This window comes from Sphaeramia orbicularis, chromosome 2 (genome assembly GCF_902148855.1).
Source record: "Sphaeramia orbicularis chromosome 2, fSphaOr1.1, whole genome shotgun sequence".
In the NCBI taxonomy this organism is placed as follows: domain Eukaryota; kingdom Metazoa; phylum Chordata; class Actinopteri; order Kurtiformes; family Apogonidae; genus Sphaeramia; species Sphaeramia orbicularis.
This window is the reverse complement of record NC_043958.1, coordinates 8656400-8679960: the sequence shown is the minus strand read 5'-3', so window position 1 is coordinate 8679960 and position 23561 is coordinate 8656400. Positions and strand designations below refer to the sequence as shown.

The following is a 23561-nucleotide window of genomic DNA, read 5'->3' as shown; positions in this document are numbered from 1 at the left end:
GTGCTGATTTGCATGTTATCACCCTGCACGTATGTCACCGCGTGCACCCGGACGCGCGTGCCCGAGAGTGACGTCACCCTCACCCGTACCATCATTCCTCAAACCGGTCCCACAGCACACTGAACCCATTGGGATGCAATGTTTAAAAATGACAAAGACACTTTTTTTTTTTTTTTTTTTTTTTCAAGTATTTCCGTTTTAATTAAAAATAACACCGGAAAATATGAAAAGTTTGTCCATTAGAAACCAGCTGTCACACGATACCTCTACTACAAAAAGATCTGCATAAAGCAACAAGTAGCCTACACAACCCTGAAGAGACAAAAAATCTTTGGATAGAGGATATGTTCTTCTTTTTCTTCACTATAAAATTACTTATTGGATTTTACAAAGCAGAGACAAATAAATTAATTAACAACCAATTGGTCTAAATAAACCAGCCACATAAATCAAAACACTGAAGATAATAATTCAGGCTATTTTTTTCGAAATTATTATTAATATAATATTTGGTCACAGCAAAAAAGAGGGTTGCCTCTAAATTGAAAAATAACGTATTAGAAACGGTTTGACATAATCATTCTTCGCATGATTAAGTGTTACCGACACATTAACCTGGCAGGAAAAATGATTTAAAATTGAATGGAAATTGAATATTTTTGTGGGAAGCCTAATTCTTATTTGTCGAGCAACCTCTGAACACAACAATTTAGGGAAATAAACATTTTTGAGGCCATTTCGCCCCATCTTGAAGTGCTTATCGTTGCTATTGATAGACAATAGACGTGACATTTAAAACAAACAAACAAACAAATAAAAAAAAACAAAACGTAATGACAAACATCAAACAAACATCAACGAATAAGTTATGCTATGGTTAACCCATAAAAACAGAAAGTGCATTTTTAAGAGTAACACCATCACTTTCCAAGTTCAATTTCACAGCCTAAAATATAGAAGCAACAAACAATATACATTTATACAAAAAGACGCCAGCCTATGATACCAACATAAATAAATTACCTTAAATATTAACACAATTAAATAAATTATCCAATACACCTTTTTTTTTAAAAAAATGATTAAGGTCACAATTTCATATGTCATAAGTGGCACTTTACGCATTGAATCTTTTTTTTTTCTTCCTTCACGGAAAACATCGTCTAAACTAGATCTAAAGCAGCTATTTTCGTTAACATCCTTTTAATTCCATCTGGTTTTTCTTACACCTGCCTTTTGCGCATGTCTCATAAAAACCGGAAAGATGCCCCAGTGTTTTGTTTGTACAGACCTTAGGAGTGATGGAGCGAGGGGAGGTGTCCGTTTACGCACGGTTTTAGGCCGAAATATCGGTTTGGAGCAATTTTAGGCTGATTTAATGCGATCAAATTAATACATGGCATTAAGGAAATCAAAATAAAGTGGTTTTTGTTTATTTCTGAAGCCAAATTGAGTGACAGCCCCCCTCATTTGTGGTTCTCCAACACTTCAATGGCGGAGACAGACATTAAAACGCCTGAGGGGCTTTTTTTTTTTTCCAGTCCATCCTCCCCTGTATCGGAAAATAATCAGTATTCTCATTATTGCATCTAACAGCTCAAACGACTAGGCGCCTGATGCTTTTTATTCAGTGAGCGGTCTGGACTGAAAAGTTGAGGCTTTTCACTCAGTCAGAGCAACAACTTGGCGCCGCTGCCTCTCCTCCTTTTGCTTTTCTGCGGACGCACAACACTGGAGCCACATGTAAGTCAACTAAGGTATGGCAAAGTCCCTGTCAGCATTAGGGAACAGGCGGAGCACTTCTTGGCATCAGTTAGTTTCCAAACGAATGGATTTTCTGTCAATAAAAGTCAGATTTTAATAGAATTTCCTTATGTGCGTAAACCAAATATGGTATCAATAATGACTTTCCCTCTTCAAAAATGATCATTAAAATCTAAAATCAGGCCATGTGAGGCATTTTTAAAAAGGGAGCCCCCATGCGCCTCACAGATCTACACTAATGAGGCTTTCAATATTAATAATTTACCTGAAATTGGACAAATTTAAAGGGAGCGAATGCCTGCGTAAAACACAGACATATGGAGCTTGGCGCAGATTACAAAATACTGCTTTTTAAGAGTCTCCTCCTTCAGTTGATCCTAAATGCCAACCTTGCCATGCCCCATTGACGCCCAGCATGCGTTTGAGTCCATCCTAACAACCCCACCAAACCATCTCTGTCTTCAATGGGTGGGTGGGTGGTGGTGGTGGTGGTGGAGGGAGAAGGGGGTCATGTCTAAACATCCAACACGTGATTGAGATAGGAGATGTAGCATATAGCCAGTCTGAGGATCTCGATCTTGGAGAGTTTCTTGTCCGGAGGTAAGGTGGGGAGTAATTTCCTCAGCTCCGCGAAGGCCACATTGAACGCCTCCACTCGGATCCTCTCTCTGGTGGCGTGGGCCGAACGGTACTTGGCCGTGGCCCTCCTCCTCCTCCTCTTCTCCTCCCGGCTCAGGGGCTGCTCGGCTTTACATTTGGCCTTCTCCTCGCCCTCCGCCGGCTCGTCCGACGCGCATCCGGCCGACTTGAGGCCGTTCAGCATCGTCTCCGGGTCGGACTGAGTCCAAGAGAGGTCCGCCTCAGCCTGGTCCGGGCTCAGCATCATTTTCACCTCCGGATTTTTTTTAACAGTCACACCTCCTTAGATACCTACATATACGCAAAAAACCATTAAAACATCTATTCCTGCAGCTTTTCAATGCAACTACCTGTATCACATATAAACATTGAAATAAATTCTTTAAAAATCCAATCTCCATATAATTTTTGACCAGTGCAATTCTTTTGTCAATCTGAATAAATTCCAGTAAAATGACAATTAAAACGGTCTACTGTTATTATTATTATTTTTTTTTTTTATGTTTTCCAACCCTGAGGCCCTGCATGAGAAATCCCACAGTGGGTCCTAGTTTGGGTTACAGGGCCTCTCCATAAATCCAAACCCAGTCTACATCCATTGCATAATAACATTAAACTCCATAAATAATGAATGGCTCGATATTCGTGAAATGGTTAATTTATTACAGCCCTACAGGCCTCCAAAAGCGCACGGAATCAGCATCTGAAAAGCGCCTTGTATTTGATAAATCACTTTTTTTTTTCAATTTCCCCAATTGAAATGTTTTGATTTCAGTGTTTTTCTTCAGAACACCAAAGCAACTTGTGATTTTTTTTTTTTTTTTTTTGCAGAAGAAGCTCCTTTTTTAGAATTACCATAATCAAAATTGGCCATCTGTCACAGTGTGATGAACACATCTGCTTGGCTGAGGCCACAGTGACTTGACAGCATGGAGGCAGAAGACGGCAAAAAATAATGTTGACATCTGCTGGACATAAAATTATTGGAGCTAGGGTGTTTCTAGAAATTCGTTGGAAAAACATTCACTGACAATGCACAAAGAAGTAGAAGAATACAGCGAAAACTTCAGAATAAACTAGTAATAATATGCAAGTGCATGATTTGTTTATTTTTCCACTCGAGACTCACCTTGACAAAGAGTTGGGAGGCAATTTTTTTTTCTTGAGATGAACTTAAAAACTCCAAAATTAACTCATATTCCACCGGCCAAACATGCATCAGATGTTAAAGTCTGACATCGACAGAGGGGGTCTTCAGAGGAAAAAAAAAAAAATGCAAAAACAAACTTATTTGACTTTTTCACCTGCAAAGTTGCGACATGGGAATCGGCGCATGGGGGGGGGGGGTGTCAAAGCAGGGGAAATATTTCTGCGGATCCTGAAGTCTCTGGGAGACGATTAGAGATCGGGCAGATAAAAATAGTAATAGTAATGATGGAAGTGTAAGCAGGGATCAGTCAGACAGTCAGCCCCTGTGTGTGTGTGTGTGTGTGTGTGTGTGATCCCTGCGATGGAGAGACAATAGACGAGATGGAGCAGATAGTGGTGAAAGTGCAGACAGGGCTACTGGTCCATCCGCCTGTGGAAGATGAGGATAAAGGGCGAGATAAGCGAGGCTCTCCGGTGTCAGGAATCAGCGGATCGGAAGGCAGGTCGCAGATAATCCCCCTCTTTCTCGCAGTCTTTCTTCCACCGAGTGTCATGTGCGAGATAAGATCCAAACGATCCCGACTAATAAAGGCTCACTTCAGGGACGGAGGGGATGGAATATATTTGAGGAATGGTATTGTCTAACGCCGCCCCCTCCCTCCCTCTCTCTCTCTCTACCCCTCTCTCTTCCTCTCACACACACATATACACAAACACAACACACACCTCCTCCTCCTTCCCTCCTCACGCCCCTCAGCCCTCAAGCGCTCCCGCTCCCGTGGGAGTAGTGGGCAAAGGGAAAGCAGAGATGTGTGTGCATGATAAAGGATGGAAACAAACAGGAGCGCCCGTGTCTAAGAGTTTGGCCACGTTTGTGTTTAAGTGAATGGTAATGATTGAGAAATCTAATAGTAGACCTCAACAAGGTAGGAAGAGATGGAGCAGGAGGAGGAACATCAGCAACACAGGATAAGATAAGATAAGATAAGATAAGATAAGATAAGATAAGATAAGATAAGATAAGATAATGATGACTACCAAAGGTGTTAAGTGGTGCTGAGAAAACTTTTCAATTCAAAGATCTCAAATTCGTCTAAATGTTGCATCAAATTACACATTTTTACCTCATAACTTGATCTACTTCTACATTATTCAAAACCTCTTATCATAAGATTAAAAAATATAAAACCAAAGCCTTTGCGGTGTTGAGAAAAACCCCCAAAGATCTTAAAATTACCCTGTTATTACATCAAAACACACATCTTTACTTCATAAATACCATAATCTAACGCTATATTAAAAATATATATATACACAAGTCTCCTTGTTTCTTCCATGTTTCAAACTGTCAAAGACAAAATCCATATTACCTTATATCATTTTTGTGCTATATTTTTAACCAAACATCTAATTTTTAAAGACAAGCTAAAAAAAAAAATTACAAATCCCTTTTGTGCTGTTGTGAAAAACAATCTCACAAGGCCCATGAAAGTTGTCAGGTCTACATCTTTTTACCTCACTTGAAGGACTTCACATCCTTCTAAAAAACATCAGCCACCTGCACATTTCTTGTCCTCTGTTCTGCCGATAAATATGCACCTTGACCATCTAAAAATTACTAGAAAAACATTACTAGTAGTTTTATTCATGTTGGGTTCATTTTACACATGTGTGGGTGGGACTTTTGTCTCCTAAATTGCTCACACCTGAGGTTGAGGATGTTGAGAGAGTACGGCTATACAATCTGTCACAGTTATTGCTTCTCGGGAAAATGGTTTAACTTCAGTGCACTGCACTGTTGGTTTATACTTAGTCCATGATGCTTCTGTTCACACACATTTTCAAATCAATCATGTTTTGGTGCATCTGTCCCATAATCAGGTGTGAAATGATGTAGACCGTGACATATGTGGACATGCGAACAGCAAACAGTTAAAAAGTAGGACACTCAGAGCAGTAAATAATAGTGTTTATAGGGAATGATTATTTGCTTTTATGAAACTAATAGCTACAAAGTGAAGAAAGAACATAAATTACACAGTACAGAAAAATGTTGAAGTTTGTAGTACATCTCACTAAGTCTACACACAGAGCAGTACTTTACATATCTAGCCTACATCTTTCCTAAAGCTCCTGCCTTCCTCCTCTTTCTTCACTCATCTTCTCCTCCCATCATGCATCCCTGTGCCTGGTGGTACTACCAGCGTCAGGTCAGGAGGGCATGGTTCCAGAGGAGGGGCAGCGGCCAGTAAGTGTGGCGACTAGCTGCGCCTAACGAGGTGATTAAAACAATAAGAGGAACCATGGATGACTTGCTGTGGCCCACAGCCACTGCCATGCTTACTGCCACCACACACACACACACACACACACACACACACACACACACACACACACACACACACTAGGAGAGAGAAGTACCACCATCTTGCCAGAAGGACCATACCAGTGGTAATGTGGTACGTGTGTGTGTGTGTGTGAATGTGCATGTGTGTGAAGTGATGGACAGCTTGCCTTGGGCTCTGGCCGTGTCCGTGGAGTGTGTGACACAGAGAGACTCTCAGTGGGGAGTATCAGAGACATGTCAGGACCAGGAGACAGAAGCCTCCTGACAGCTGGAGCCCACGGACACACACCCACGACCCTAATTGCTCCGAAGACGTAAGACGTGATGTTGGTGCTTGGTGGTCGGGGTTGTGTGGACCCCTCCTCAGTCAGCAAGGCCCTTGGCCAAAGACATGAAGGACCCCTCCAAGGCTATTTTGTTTGTGCCTGCTGCAATTACATCCCACAGCTGATGTACTGACTCTGGAGACGTGGAGTGAAACTGCGGGGTGATTTAGTCACCAGAGAATGGTCAATTATTTCAGAAGGATGACGTTTCGTTTAGTCATGACATTGCCAGTAAAAGACTTTCTATATTCTAGCCCACATCAATTGGGTATTTTCCTCCTCTGTTTAAAAAAGAAAACCTATCTCTGCAACCTTCATTTTACAAAATGTCTCGCAGACACACAAGAACATAAAAACAACTATACACACACTCCATGCAGGACCAGTGAGAGTGGATAAAGTTTAAGGGTTGTACATGGCATACATGTATATTTTTGCTTACTAGACTCTTCATTAAATGAGAAAATAAGTAGATACTGTATGTTTATATGTGGTGTCTACAGGCCAAAGCCAGTGCTTAGTGTGACCTCTGCTGTCAGGACTAAACATCAGACAAACAATCATTTGACATGTGTTGAATGAAATCTGGTGTAAAACAACAGAGGATTAGTGCAATAAATCTCACACTGTCTGTACAAACCTTATATGTACGGTCAGTGCAACTTGGTAAAACATCAAATGTAATGGACTTTTGCATTGAGTGTATTTACAATTAAGGTGGATTTAAGTGGATAATAATAATAATTAATAATAATAATTTATTTGTAAAGCGCTTTCAATCAAAGTGCTGTACAGATATAAAATCAATCACAATAAAACATAAAAGCTAAAAACATTAACAGTAAAAGCACATCAAGACTTATAACACAGAGTAAACAAGTGGGTCTTGAGCTTTGCTTTAAAAACATCCACAGAGCATGATCTAATAGATGAAACAGTGTTTGAGCTGCAATTGTATCCATTGTAATGTCAGTCTGTGTGAATATATAATCGTAAAGGATGGATATATTTTGGATAGAGTGATATTAACTAATGAGTAAAAGAATGAAAAATTACATTGTCATTGCAGGTTGAAATTGAAACCTCTATTACAGGGGGGGCCAACCCTGGTCCTGGAGAGCCACCATCCTGCATGTTTTAGATGTTTCCCTCTTCCAGCACACCTGATGGTCATTATCAGGCTTCTGCAGAGCTTGATGATAGGCTTATCATTTGAATCAGGTGTGTTGGAAGAGGGATACATCTAAAACATGCAGGATGGTGGCTCTCCAGGACCAGGGTTGGCCACCCCTGCCCTTTTAAATGTGTCTAATCACATAGAAATGACTCAAAGAAAACATTTATTTTACCTAAGGAGAAGCCATTTGTATCTACAGAGCGAGTGAGTCCTCATGTCTGCAATGTTTCACTGGTCAGAATGAAATTCTGGTCCTTGTTTTCTGTTTCTTATGGGGGGTGACATCCAGTGACAAGGTGCATTACCATCATCTCCAATGTCTGAGTGTATACCAGAGTTAATACCCCCTTAAGTAAAAAAAGAAAGCAGAATGGACAAACCAAACACTGGTTCTAATGAGGGCCTGTCAGGTTTTTAGTGGCCACTGTACTGGAGGTTTAGGGGTATTTAATTAGTTGCAACCCGCAGCGTAACCACTAGATGCCGCTTAGTATCAGACATTAATTGAACGTAGGTAATAAAAGTGTTCCGATTGCAGTGTCTGGGTGAAATGTCTTCTTTCTTTGTTTCTCATAAAGATTCAGAAATGGTCGACACACAAGAAGCTGATTTATGGTTATGATTTAGCTTTGCAGGGCTTATATCACCAATCCAGCTGAGCCCAAATATTACAGAGTTTCTGAGGAAATAAGATGCAAATATGAATCCTGACTTTTCGGAAATGAAGCAAATTGTATCTCAAACTAAAGCAAAAAAACCCAACCTGCAAAGACAATACAGACCAGTAAAAATAACTGAATAGGTGGGTGTCATGTAAAAAAGGCTGTCATCAGAAAGTCAGAATCAGTCTGATGAGACGCCTGTAATGGAGTTATTTTTCTAATCAGTCAGAGCTCAGTCAATGCTGCCACTGTCTGAACTGCTTGTTACAATAAAAAAACACCTTGAACCTGCGTGACATACTCCCACCTGTCACCTATCACACTTGACAATTCGCACACGCACACATCCATGCGGTTTTTGAACATTCCCAGGGCGCAGTGGGATGGAGCTGTGAAATGGGAAGGATTAGTCACTTTGTCAGGAGATGTATGAGGCTTCTCTCAGGTGGACTGCGAGCCACAGGGGGCATCTGGGAGAGAGAAAAGAATTAGAGGCCGCAAAGACAGAAAAGAACAAACATGGGGGAGAAGAAATGGAAGTGTGCAAAAATGAAGACGGAGTGGGAGAAAGTGCAATTTGTATGGAGTAGGTTGTGGAAACTGATCATTTAACCGACTTGTACTGTGCCACTGTGACTCTTTTTTGCATCCGCATCACTTACATCACTCAGACACACAAGCAGGATAGCAATTTCAGTCGAATACTGTACCCAAGTGCAGAGCTAAGATATTTTAAACTACTATTCTACAAATATTGTACTTTTTGCTCCATTACGGCTTTATTGCGGATCTAACCAGAGAAACAACAACATGGTCATTAGCAAAAAATGTAAAAAAGAAAAAAAAATCAGTCCTGCAACATTGTCAAAAAGGGACAAATAGAAGCAATCAGGGAAGATATGATAAAAGAAAAACTAACTGTTCTGTTTTCAACTGACTAAATACTGTGTTTCCTTTGTTCACCATGTAATTTCATTATTTCTGCCTTTTTGCACACTTTTTCTAACCCTAATCAACAACACAAGACAAAAATAATTGTGCTAACATTGGTCATGACTGAAAAATGATGGCGTACAATGAAAGGGTTTCGATTTTGTTTCCGATTTGCTTTAGAAATGAACATCACAAAGCTGAAAACGGTTGCGTTTCTGAGCTACAGGACAGCGACTCTACAAACCAATGATAGTCAGGACGACGACAGGAGTGAGTACCGTATTATGTTAAGTTGTTTGATGATGAGAATGGGGGGTGGGATTAAATACATTTTTCTTCTTCCTACTCCTTTTCAAGTGTAAATGAATGATTTTGGAATTTTCGAACTTGCCTGTATTCTGTAAATGCTCAAAATAAACAAATAAATGAATGAATGAATGAAAATGGTCTTACACAGTACAATATGATGCTTAGCGTACATTACATTTACATTTTACATTCATGCATTTGGCAGATGCTTTTTTCCAAAGCGACTTACAGGGGAAAACCAATCAAATCAATCAGTCAATCAAATTTTATTTATATAGCGCTAGATAACAACAAAAGTTATCTCATGACACTTTATATATAGAGTTAGTCTAAACCAGACTCTAAGCCAATTTACAGAAACCCAACAGAATCCTCCAGGAGCAAACACTTGTGACTGGTGAAAGTGGCGAGGAAAAACTTCCCTTTAACAGCAGAAACCTCAAGCAGACCCAGACTCCTGGAAGATGGCCGTCTGCCTTGACCAGTTGGGGTTAAACATTAAACTTGTAGTGGTTAAAATGAGCTCAACCTTAAATATCTACAGCAGTAAATGCAACATATTCAATTATTACATTGATTAAATGCATGGCTTTGTTTACATCTATTTATAGTGATGTATATATTGTTTGTTTGTTTTCTCCAAGTAGAGGTATTTCACTTCATACATGTGGCAACAGAAATGAAACTTTACAAAGACAGTTTCTCATTCATCAGAGTAGAATCTGGTTAAAATCTCCATGTAGAAGCAATCAGTCTGTTTCAAGCATTAATGCAGCAGTAAAATAAATCCAAAACATCATATATATATATATATATATATATATATATATATATATATATATATACACACATATACAGGGTGGGGAAGCAAAATTTACAATATTTTGAGGCAGGGACTGAAAGACAGTGTATGACCACTTAGTTTATTGAAAGTCATGAGAATTTATTTGCCACAAGAAAATTTACATAATAGAAAATGTTTTTATTCTATGTGTCCTCCTTCTTTCTCAATAACTGCCTTCACACGCTTCCTGAAACTTGCGCAAGTGTTCCTCAAATATTCGGGTGACAACTTCTCCCATTCTTCTTTAATAGTATCTTCCAGATTTTCTCATAATAGTTTTGCTCATAGTCATTCTCTTCTTTCCATTATAAACCGTCTTTATGGACACTCCAACTATTTTTGGTATGACGAGTGCATTCAGCAAATCACACACTCTTTGATGCTTGCCTTCCTGATTACTCATATGGGCAAAAGTTTCTGAAAAGGTATGGATAATAGTGTTAGGTATGATTATGACAATATATATATATATATATATATATATATATATATATATATATATATATATATATATATATACACACACACACACACACACACTGGACAATATCTCATTCTACTTTTCATGCTTTTGCTGCACTCTTATATAGTTTGAATACAAAGTTTCTACTTGTATTGGAGTATTTTTCCAGTGCTGTTTTAGTACTTTTAAGGATCTACGTATTTCTTCCACCACTGATTCACACTCACACGCAAAGGATAACATTCAGGGCAGTGTGTGTGTGCACCAACTTGTCCATGTGTTGTGTTCTGTCTTTTCTTCCAGAGTAGTGAAATAGGCAGTATCCTGGACCCTGGCCTGCATGTCCGTGTGTATTAGTGTGTGTATTTGTACTATTGGTGTGTGCGCGGTGGTGGCGGTGGGGTGGGGTGTTGGTTCAGGCCGGAACAGGAGGTGTGGGATTCAGAAAACTGGGAGTCCCATGTGAGAATGTGGCCATCGTCAGCGCTGCCGTGGCAGGCCTCGGCACCATCTGTGCTCCCAGCAGGGCGCCCAGTGCGTTCTCCGCCACCCAGACACATATGGACACACAAAGGTGCTCACTTTCTCTCCGTCTTACTGTCTCATAGACGCACATACACTGACGGGAAAAGAAAACACTCGGGAGTGAACAGTGAGAAATTGGAGAATGAGGATGTGCAGTGAATGGGATGATAGTGCCTTGTTGATGATGCTGACATAAGTGTGATGACTTCAGAGAGCCAGAGGAGGGTGAGGAGGCATTATTAGTCAGCAAACGACCCAGCTGTGTTCTGCAATCCATGGAAAATCACATCATTATCCATTTCCCCACTTCTCTGATATCTTTAACGCTTTATCACAACTCAGTCGACAGAAAAATGCGGCCATTATACATTTTTGCAAACTATGAGCATTTATATTTCAGAAGCAAAAACCCTTTTCACATCAATATTTCTCTATGTGAATATATAAATGTTAGTCCTTTAATCACCCACAACTTCTAATTTTTTTGGCCTTTTCTAACATACAAGTGCTTTGAATATAATTGGTCAAAGACTGGGGCTGGATTTATACAATAAATCTCTAAAACAAATTGATTTTAATTTAAATAATCCGTCATCAATTAATAAAACCCCCTTGACTTAATTTATCTATGACTTACAACTTGAGCTAGTTGCTATCTTGCTAGTTTTGCCTACTCTAAAGAAAGCACTTACTGGTGCTTGTTGATCATATTAAATAAAAAGTACATTCATGTAACTACTTTAGGGTCCAATCTTATTAATGTATTATCTAATGCACCAAGTTGGAAGATTCCTTGTGCAATTTACAGGATTATTTACTGGGCGTTTCATCTATATCCAAGCAAAAGTGGTGTCATAATCAAGTGAAAATAACATCAAAATGGGACCTTCACTTTTAATGCCCCACCATAGTTTAGTTTACTTATTATTAAATACACTAGATGTTTGCAAGTCACATCGTTGTAGACTTTTACTGTATTAAATCAATCATTTCAATGCACTGCCGATGTTTCAACACATCGTAGCCATAACAATCACTAGTAACATATGAATGTCATTTCTGTGCAATCATAACCATAATAATAATCATTAAAGGCGTACGTGCATGTAATTTCTAAGACATATGCATGAAACGTGCCATTAACACTTTAACACTGATACACATTAATACATATGAAGGCTAACATGAAACATTCAAAAACACTGAGGTTACACTTGTCTGTTTTATACAACCAAACAATTCCATTTGCTCTGGCTTGTTCAACACTTGCCCATCTGATCTCCTGGTTCCTCTCCATTTCTGACTCGTATATCTTTCCTCCATCTCCTCCTGCGTTACCACAGACCTACATTTCTCCTCATACCTCTTCCTCCCGCTGACCTGCTTGTCCTGGCCCCCTGCCCCCCTTCCAAAGCTGCACCTGCCTCATTTACCTTGCTGCTGAGCTATCCTCACATGTCCCAAACCTCTATCTTTCCTCAGCCCACTGCCCCTCTCTCCCTGTGGCCCCCAGCCCCCCCCTCCACTCCCACCCCAAGTGGCCCCTGCCCCTCCATCCAGGGCCTCCAGCTGGCTGATGAGTTCATTAGGCCCACAGCTCTGCCAAGGAGCATGGAACTGTTCAGGCCAAACTAGGAGGGCATCATGGGCCCCTGGTGGCCATTGGGCACTGGCCATGGGCACTGGAGGTGGGACAGAAAGTCCCTGAATGTCCCACATGTCAATATTCAGCTCTGTGTCCATCCTTGGAGCTGGAGACTGTTATTTTGTACATTAGCAATCTGGTTGGGGGCTTGTTTCTCCCTGAAACTTCAGTATAAAGAGCATGAGGCGTTGTGGTCTGAAGGGGTCCACATAAACAATGAGGGAAACAGATTTCTAATAATCCCCACAGGTCGCAGTGACATCTGGCCCCACACTTGTGCGTTGGCTCAATTAATTCAGAAAACACAAAACAAAAAGCGCCAGGGGCAAAGATCTGGGGGACTTAACAGGCCGCTTTGTATGAGTGTCTATAAGTGTGTATGTGTGTGTGTATTGATTGTGGCATTTGATCAACTCAGCTGCGGTGTGTGTGTGTGTGCATGGAAGTGTGTGAATTTTGTTCAGATTTGTCAAGGTGTAAGCCTACAGCTGCCTTCCAGAAAGCTAAACAATTGTATTTCTCTTCTTTTTCATTAAATTAAAATAAAAAACAGGCCAGATTAGTGAAGAGTTTTTGCTTGATATTAAACATTTTAGCACAATTGTCCATGAAACAAATTAATGAATAAACTGTCAAGATGAAAGATTAATATTTTGCAACTAAAATAAAGGAAAACAATACAAAAGAAAATGGCTAAAGCCCCCCTAAGACATCGTTGAATTAATTCAAGTTATTAAATTCCTAAGAGTCATAATAGACAATGGACATGGAAATACCTCATTGAACTGTTCTGTAAAAAGACCATGACCTTTTTTCTTATTACAGCGTCATTTATCATTTATTGTAAGTAGGACACCACTTACGCTTAATTCAATGAGACTTTCCTATCCAATACAAATTACTGAGAATGATCCATTTTGTTAGAAGATGCAACTCATCTGCTCGCTGAAGAAAATGCAGATTTTTAATGTGAATGTATTTCAGACTTGCGGATTCAACCTGGCATTTTCCATGCACTCCCACTGAAAGACACATTTAGGACCTTCATCCTGTCAAATTTTCCTTTATTAATATTCACTGAAATGACACAATGTACATTATCCTTATGTAAAAAACATCCAAGAAGGTTGTCAACACATCATGGATTTCATTCATGCATCTGAAGTTGATCTTGAAATTTTGATGAATTTCATCATTTTTTAAATATCTTTATGATGATTGTTTAAATAGAAGCAATGTGATTATATGTCATTTCTTGCTTCTAACGTCTCCTGCACATTGTTTATAGTTAACTTTATTTTTAAAATATAGAATCAACTTTACTCAAGTAAAAGTGAAAAAGTACGGACTCTGAAATGCACTGAAAGTATAAAAGTAGCCCTGGGAAGGACATTTCTATATAAAGTTACCACCAATAAAGAACATACTTTACATCAATAAGTAAATCAGTATTTTCAGTGACAGCTCCAGACACCTCTTCTCTACAGTCCAGTCTCTTTCCCTTACCTGTTTTTTCTTACACTGTTTTCATATGTACATTTTGTCATACATGATATGCACCAAAGGATACACTACAGGATTGATGCAAAACAAAACAAAAGAATTCCTATAAACTACATTAAACCGAAATGGTGCAAGTGAGTAGAAAGTACAGATACCTGTGTTATAAAATAGATACTCAAGTAAGGTCCAGATACCTGACACAGCCTTTCACATGCACATCTATTACACCTGCTCTTTTAACTTTACCTTAATTCTCTCTTTCCCGCCATTCTCACCTTTTCCCTCGTCTTTCTTTCTCTCTGTGGCAGGTCAGCTGGGGTCGGGGCCTCCGTGGCTGGGCTCAGGTGTAGCCTCAGCTGGGCAGGAGGGGGGAGAGGAGAGGAGAGGAGAGGAGAGGAGAAGAGAAGAGAAGAGAGGAGAGGAGAGGAGAGGAGAGGAGAGGAGAGGAGAGGAGAGGAGAGGAGAGGAGAGGAGAGGAGAGGAGAGGAGAGGAGAGGAGAGGAGAGGAGAGGAGAGGAGAGGAGAGGAGAGGAGAGGAGAGGAGAGGAGAGGAGGAGGTTCTGTCCCACAGGCCAACCAAGAGAAAGTCCATCAAAAAAAATCAAGGGAAAGCAAACACGTGCTTTCACGCAAGGCAAAAAAAAAAACAAAAAAAAACAACAGCTTTGTCCCTCACCCCTCCTTCTACACCTCCCCCATCTTCTCTCTTTCCCTCTTTCTCTCTCACTCCTTCTCTCCTGGGAGAGGCCTGGCCGGGCTTGGCCTGAACGCCATCTGCTGCATAATGTAACGGGATGGAACTCCAAATCCTTCATTTCCACTCACTGCTTGTCATCTCACTGTGTGTGTGTGTCCACTCATACAGTTGGATATGCACACATAAAGTGAAGGGTGTGAATGTTTGAGAGTGTGTGAGATCTCATTTTACGGATGTTGTGACATTAGTTCATCCAGCGATGATGTTGAGTGATGGGTTTGATGATTCTGGACAAAAAAAAAAAAAACAAGAAAAAATGTTGGACCTAAATGCGCGTTTTGAAATAATTGTTTGTTCTGCCTTGTTGAGTTTGCACACATTTATAGCATCCACACAAACATCAGAAACAAATCTTCCTCAGAGGCGACATCGTGCTAAACAGTTGCTTTCATTTTCAGATGTAACAAAACATCCAAATGAAAATGTCGTTAAATACCAACTCCAGGGAAATCTTAAATCGACAATGAGCTAAGAGTGGCACCTTGCCAAAGATGTCGCAAATTTGCTTTTTGTTTACAAGTTAACAAACAAAAGTGCACACACACAGAGTCGTGTTTAAGTACCCCACCCCTCTCTGCAGCGCTGGTAACCCGGAGGTGCAAAGAGTTGTCCCTTCAGGTCCCCGAGGGGCCGGTGTGAATTGGGGGGCCATCTGTTTTCTGGTAATAAGCTTTCTCTTCAGTCATCCTTTCTTGTGTTTCTCTCTTTCCCTTTTTCCACCAGTGAAACATCTTCTCCCAACATGTTTTTCCTGCTCTCTCTGCTGTGTGCGCTTCTAATTTTGCTCCATATAAATATACAAAACATGTAACGACATTAAAAGACGAACAGAGATCAGTGCTTCTGGATATAAACACTGGCTGGCTTTAAACAGGAACAGAGACATGGTGAAATATCACAGTATGAACTTTGAACCCTGACCAGTTATCCATGGCTGTTGATATAAAGTACATGTGACACATCCCTTCTCACATAAACCTTCAAGAAGCAGGGCAGACAGCAACGTCTACCCTAGCCTATATTTTCTTTGTTTCATTGTATTATGTTTTATAAATTCCAAATATATTCACTATTCCAGCCTCTATTTCCACTCGTTATCAGTCGATTTATGGATATATTTGCACAGGGTTCTTGCATCGTAATGCCACTCAGAATTAAACACAAACAAAAAAAAAAATCAATCACCTATGGCTCAGGTTCAACAGTTTTACCCCATACTTATTGCAACACTTGTCATTAGAGTGGTATTTGTTCTGCTATCCTTAGATTAAAGGTTCAATGTGTAATCATTAGTGGAATCCAGTACTGAAATTGCAGATTGCAACCAATTGACAACCCCCCTTCAACTCCTCTACAGTGGCATTTTAAAGGAGTGATATTTAGCTTTTTTAAATGGAATTATGCATTTTCAAACATTTCCCTATAGTCTACATAAACTGTAAATGCTCTGCTTGGGTCTGAATTCTTCATTAATTCAACTCCACAGGTCCATCTTCAACCCTATTTCTGACTAATGACACGAGAAAGGTTGTTTTAAGAGCTGGCCCTTTAAATGCACATGAGCCACTTCATGCCCCACCCCCTCCAGGTTTTTGACTGTGCTTTCTGTCCCGTTTAGCCACTTGTGTTCATTAATACAACCAACAGCTGAACATTTTAGGTAACTGGCTCGAAGTTTGGACATATTTTCAGTTTTTACTACAACCGCTGCTGCTGACAAACAATTATGTCATACTCGGAGAAATGTTCGTCAGAAGTCTCAACCTTATATGTGCAAATGTCATGACATAACTACTTATAGATGTAACAAATTAAGGAATTAAAACAGGTTGTAGAAATCCACTCTGATTTTGCCAAAATGAACGCAAAGATAGCTTTGCAGCACCTGGAGGGTTCAAACTCAAACTGTATGAACTATTAGGGTCCAAATACACAAATAAAGGTACCAAAGACTAATAAAAGTGGGTTTAGCAAAATATGACCCCTTTAAATTAATGGAATATTATCTAGTTTACACTCACTGTAGACCACAGTAGGATCTTTTAACACTGGATGAGAGTTGTGAAATTAATACAAAAAAAAAAAAGACAAAGAAATCTTACAGTTACAGTACAACTGGCAGCATCTGTAGAAGTCTGTAGTCTTATTTTTGCATTAAAAACAGATTTATTAATAATATGTTCAATATTTCCATTTAGATGCTCTTCATTTACCTTAAGTCTTGCACAGTGGACCTTTAATACAACAGGACCTTAAATCACTTAAAAAAAAAAACAAAAACTATATGTCACCAGATACTTTAAAATTTCCACTAACAAGATCAGAAAAAAAGTACTTTAATAAGATTAAAGATACACTGATAATAGGCTCCAACAGTATTGGTATTTTTTATGTGATAAATAAATATAACTGAAAATGTGCTACTGCTGTCTGTCATTTGATTGGGTACACATCAAGGCCCACCAACACTGAAATTAGAGCAGAGTGATTTGAGCTTTTGTGATTATTGTGGACAATATTGCAACTGTGGACTGGTTGTACTTGCTTGGTTTGTAAAGATTATTTTGAAATGTGCATCTCCCAGTAACTAGTAAAAAAAATACTGAACAAACTGAACAAATATGTTGTCTTTCATTTTGGTTGTATGCTAACCTCTCTGCTCAGTGTCACTGGATCCAAAATATCACGAGACACACACTGGACCTTTGAAATGCAGCCTTGTGTGATTATATAACTGCACAGGCTGACATTGTGACTGTGAAGGCTCTGACTGAGATGAGAAAAGATGTTCAGTGTATTAAAAAAGAAAAAAAGGAGTGCAGGAGTTATTCTGAAGCCCCATTGCTTTTAATTTTTACTGCAAACGCATTGGTTCCGAATATTGGTTATTGGTCTGGAATAAAACATTCTTGACCCCTTCATAAAACCCTAAATCTTTTGCATCAGCAGACTTTTAAAAGAATATTTTTTAGACACTTTCATACCAATTTAGACCTTACTTTTAGATTAAAGAGGTCTATTTGTTTTAAGGTTTTTACAGATCCCCAGGAGCCCTTTTTGTTGTCTTTAAAGCAAATTTCCAGCACAAGAAAATAATAATTCGAGTGCCACTGAAACCCCTCTCTTGCTTCTGCTGCTAGTAGACTCACAAAACAAACCTCACTCCCATCAGCCTCCACAGCGAGCCATTGACGGCCGCCTGATTGTTTAAGTTTTGGTTTGGAGAAAGATTGGTATTAGATGGCACTGGATCGATCAGAATAGTTGCCATGGTTACAGCGGTAGGATGTGATGGGGAGAGACTGGAGGCAAAGGGAGCAGAGGACGAGAGGAAAGTGGATTTAAGTTCACATCCATAGCGAACGCACACATGAGCACACAAGTGCGCAGCCATAGGTTTAACACGCACAAACACACAGAGCAGCAGCAGCAGCAGCAGCAGCACAGAGCGGCCCTTGAGTGTGAATAGAGAGCTGTCCAAGGTCCTGCTGAAAAAGTGCGCAGCTCGTTTGCTTTCACAGGTACGGAACAGTGTTAAGGACAGGGAAAACGTGTTTGTCGCTTTGTGTATGTGTGCTCCTTCATCGGTGTACCACTTCAAAGCTACATTTATGTTTCATTACAGCCCCATGCATGACAACACCGATATGTCATCTGATATTGTTCATTATCCGGACCGTAGCGTTATCCGATTTATGCCTTCCTATGGCAGGTTTCAATACAGCCGAGCGTTATATCATGATTATGAGCGGTCTGGGTGCTGGGATGCTGTCTGCATCTCATTGAGGCAGAATGAAGTGGATCAATATACCAGAGGGGCTGAATTGGGGGGCTCTGCATGTGTGAGAGTGTCTGTATGTGTGCAGGCAGACAGCCTTGGGAGATAAGAGTGCACAACTGCTCGCGGCTTCAAACAGCGTCTCTCTCACACACAGCTGCATTTTAGAGATGAACACAAATATAGCCTTAATAAGTTTCCTAGACTGGACTAACACTCAGATGCAGAGACAATATAATCGCACCGTATATCGCTTCTGTCTGGCGTTTTTCCTCCCCCTTGAGTGGCTTACAAACTTCATGAAGCTATATCTCTTCAGTGACGCAGCAGGCAAGCAGACAGGCAGGAGTCGGGCTCTCGCTTGCTCTCATTTAAGCACAGATTTACAAGCTGTTTTTGAAATGAGCTTAGGTGCCTTTTCAAGATGCGGTTTGCCTAGTTGGGAGGAAGCTGCCATCTGAATACATCTGTTGTGTCATCCAAACTGCGGCAAACAAGCTGTCAGGCTCTCTGTTTTATGAAATTGAAAAATTTGAGCCCTCTAGCTCAGGTGCTTTGTTTGTTTGATGGTTTGTTCCCAGAAAAGGAATTTTTGTTGGTGCTGGAAGGAAACAAATTTTATTACTTTTATGCACACAAGTGCACACACATGCATGCACTGCTGCTACCTTGCAATTACACTAATTTAATGCCCCATTCCCCTCTATTAATCCCAAATTCTGTCCACATTTTTATTCTTCCTTTAAATGAAGGGGCTGCCACATGCTTCACTCCAAACAAAAGGGAGGTTAGATTTATTCTACATTTGGGGCAGTGTGTGTGTGTGTGTGGGTGGGGTTGGTGGGGGGTTCATGCATGGGCATAACCCGGCCCCTAAAGGAAGGCCCCCGCTGCCAGCTGCCAGCCATAATTAAGCAGCCCTGCCGTGTCTATCACTGATTATGTTTGACCTGGCTAATAAGGCGAGTGTGTGCCACCTACGTGTGGCAGGAGAGCGCTGTGGCCTCCATCGCAGCTCCTATTGTCCTCTTTTAGATGAGGTTATTAGTTTGATGTATAGCTGATGACAAAATGCGTGTGTTGCTCAAACATCAGTTGCATTAGAAGTACACCTCTAGGTGTGATGAATGATGTGTGATACAGGAAGTACAAAAATTAGTATTTAGTAAAAACATGGTTTGTGGCGCAGCTTCCAGGCAAGAATCATTTCAAGAAAAGAAAACTTCCAGAGAAAAAAAGGGAACTGGAGCACAGCCATTAATTCACAGGCTTTAGTTGTGCACACAGACTTGCGTTGTGACAACAGTGTGTCTTCATCAGAGTCAAAATGAACAAAGACACGAGGCAAACAATTACAGTCAACCTAGACTAGATGTACAATTGTCATTGGATAATTGATTGGGCAGGGTTTCAACTCTATTTCTGATATGATGTTACCCCTCTGGCATAAACAAATTACCCAATTTGTCATTTTTCTAAGTTGTCACACTTCACAGATCTTCGTAGTTGTTGTACTTTTATTTCGTAATGTCTTGAGAATTCTGCATTCCTTCTTTTGGTTTCTAAAATGTAGTTATTTTTTCCTCAAAGCTACTGATAAGTAAAAGCTACTTTGCTCTGGGCTGGAGGATACATCTTTAAGATTATTAAACCAGACAACTGATGACACCATCAACAAATGTTTAGTACATTGTATGATGATTCATATAATGTAATTTCAATGTGTCAGCACTGGGTGGAAAGAAAAAAATATCTTAGAATAGAATAGAATAGAATAGAATAGAATAGAATAGAATAGAATAGAATAGAACAGAATAGCTCAAAACCCACATTTCAAATTTCTGTCACACATAAGCACAACTCCACTATCAATTTTACAAGAAATAATGACTTGGTATTTATTCTATCTAGTAATATAATCATCTTAACTGTGAAAACCAAACTTCATTAGCAGCACTACAAATGATCACACCTACTTGTGAAAAGATCACTGCCTTCTTAAATGGCACCTACAGAGTAGGATATCCTTTGCCTTTGCCTGCATGTACACCAACACTGGAGCAATCAGTATAAATTAATAATAAGTAAATCAAAGTGCTTAAATTAATGGAGGCTATAAAAGATTAATACCTGACATTATCCAAGCTGCTGTGCTGTAAGGGAACCACCCATGCCTGAGGTAAACCAATCACATTTCTATGAATATGACATTAGACACATTGATTTGATGTGTTACATCAATGTCAGGCCCGAGTCTTGAGTACAGCGCGTCTGGATGGAAAGTCCACTGAGTGTGACTGGTCTATTTCTGTCTTTTTCCTCCCTCCCTCCTCCCTCCCTCCTCCCTCCCACTGTGGATCTAGAGGCGAGAGATCAGTTCAGGGTGGAGGAGAGCTGGTGTTTGGCCTGAGGGGCCCTTGGACACAGATTCTGTCATTGTTCCACAGCTGCCACTCTGCCCCTCCCTCCTCTGCAACCCCCCCCCCCCTTCCTCCTCTTCCACTCTATGGCCATCCTCACCTTACGGGCGTCCCCTGCTACCCCGCCTCCCTAATGAAGAGTGACACGCGTCCGGAGGATCTGATCTAGTCTGAAACCGGGCCCTTGCCTCCTCTGTTTTGTCTCCTATTATTGACTTCGGTGGGTGATGAGAGCGCCATATACCCAAGAGGCATCGCTCCCAAATCAGAGGGGGAGCTCAAAGGGCAGATGCAATTGTATGGAATCGTGAGGACCTAATTGTCTTTATTCATGAGCTGTGTGATTGATATTAGGAGAAAATGAGACACTCTAATTGTCCTCTTCTATGAGGAATTTCGTTCAGGCCCGCACTCTGGACAGTGTGTATTTGTGTGTGTGCACAACCGGGTGAGATATCAAACTGACAACTCCTAAAGGGCATCTATGCAGCGGTCTCCCAACATATCACTTGAAATAATTCATGTTGTCTGGTTGTCCTTTCTGACAGTTTCTTGCCTTTGTGGCATCTAGTGGCCTCGTGTTACATCCAGACACAACAGCATCGGGCAGAAATGGATACACAACCCCAAAGAGAGGCTGGTGTCTTTAGTCCTAGTCCTAAAGTCTGTGTTTACTCTGAATACAGCCAAATGAGTCACAGAAAGAGTTTCACATGTTTCAGTCTGTCTGACGTTTCTGTTTTCTAAAAGTGCAACCACTCTATTCCAATCAATATCTTCGCTTTAATTGTCTTCTTTTTATTTCTATCAACATTTTGCCTTGAGCATTTTTCATGTTTCAACAAATTTTATCATGTATTTTGCCTCCTTTATCTTCTTGTTGTAACTTGATCGAAGCTACATGTTAATATTTTCATGCTTTGATTTGGCTTCACTGTTTTTGAGCTTTTAGTTTATTTGCACATACCTTACAGTAAGAGTTAACATATATAGCCTGAGAGATGAGAAGTTAAAAATCAGTAATGTAAATAGCTACTTCCCCTTAATATAAACAATCATATATCAACAATCATCATAATAATTAAAAAATCACGCAAAAATCACAAAAATCAGCTATCAATATAACATAAGAAACAAAAACTATGATAGGGACATAGGATCTTATGCTTAAAAGTTGAGATACAAAACAAAGAAAACATTTGAGATCCTATAAATTTCCACTTATTTGAGTCCTTTTCAGAAATAAAGATAATGTAGATGTCAATGGAACTGTGCGACGTGGATTGTTCAAAAGAGACGATCTTCAATATTTCAGTTAATATTGAATAGATGTGAGTTTCTGAGTTTTCCACTTCTGCTTTGTCTCTTAAATAACTTTGTAAACTTTTCCAATTTCTAAATAAAAAGATGTTTCCTCTCCAGCCTCTGTTACATCTGTCTTTTTTTGTGTTTTGGTGAAACTTCTGTTTAATTTTGCTTTCATTGTCCAAATACACATTCTTTTTTTCTTGTTACTGTTTCTCTTGATTTCTAGGGTTATACCTAACATTAAAGTCAGTTGAGTCAGATTTGGCTGTTCAACGCGAACCACTGACTATTTGTATTTATGCAGTCTATTTGGAAATCAGAAAATCCACTGGCATGAGTTTTAGTCATGATTTCAATCTCACCCACAATGAAATGAATTATGAGTTATGGGAGCATGTCTTTGAGCCTTTAAAATCAATAAAATGCAGCTACATACAATTTTATACGATTTTAATCCAGCCCTCTTTGAATTGCCGTTGGATGTCAGCCTATGCAACTTAGGCCTTTCAAGTGGTTTTTCGTGTTTGGTGACGTTGATACCGAAAATTGTTGCATATGTTTCTTACACTGGCCCTTTAAAAGTTCACTTCCGAATCAACCAACCAGTCCATTTTCAATTCAGCTTCTCCTATCCACAGCACACACTGCCATCATGGAAATGCATTTGTGAGTCTCCTTATGTATAATTTTGTATGCTAGTCCTGTGCATTTTTAGCTATCCACTTTATCCTGTTATTGTAATGCACAGTTCCTGATTAGTGGTTGACTAAGCAGAAGGGTGTATAACAGATGATTTCCAACCCAGTTGTCAGAATAAAATGCTCCCATTGCAAACATTACAACCCAAAAGCGTCAAGTTTGAATGAACATGCACATCTTTTATGTCACAGGGAAATTCAACCTGAGCATCAACTGCATCATTCAAACTCACCCACCCTCGTACACACACAAGAACCAGTGGACTAAATCTATTCCAGTACCTAGGTCAAGGGTGCTGACAAAGGAATTAACC

At 39.9% G+C, this 23561-nt stretch overlaps 1 protein-coding gene across 1 annotated transcript; it reads right to left on the bottom strand.

Annotated features, from left to right (window-relative positions):
* Positions 1–479: 479 nt before the first annotated feature.
* LOC115435303 (helix-loop-helix protein 2-like) lies at positions 480–4168 on the bottom strand. Its single transcript, XM_030157624.1, has 2 exons — positions 3533–4168; positions 480–2694 (listed from the first exon to the last, which is right to left on the bottom strand). Exon 2 carries the CDS (start codon positions 2648–2650, stop codon positions 2279–2281), a length of 372 nt encoding a protein of 123 aa, XP_030013484.1. The 5' UTR covers positions 2651–2694; positions 3533–4168; the 3' UTR covers positions 480–2278.
* Positions 4169–23561: the final 19393 nt, after the last annotated feature.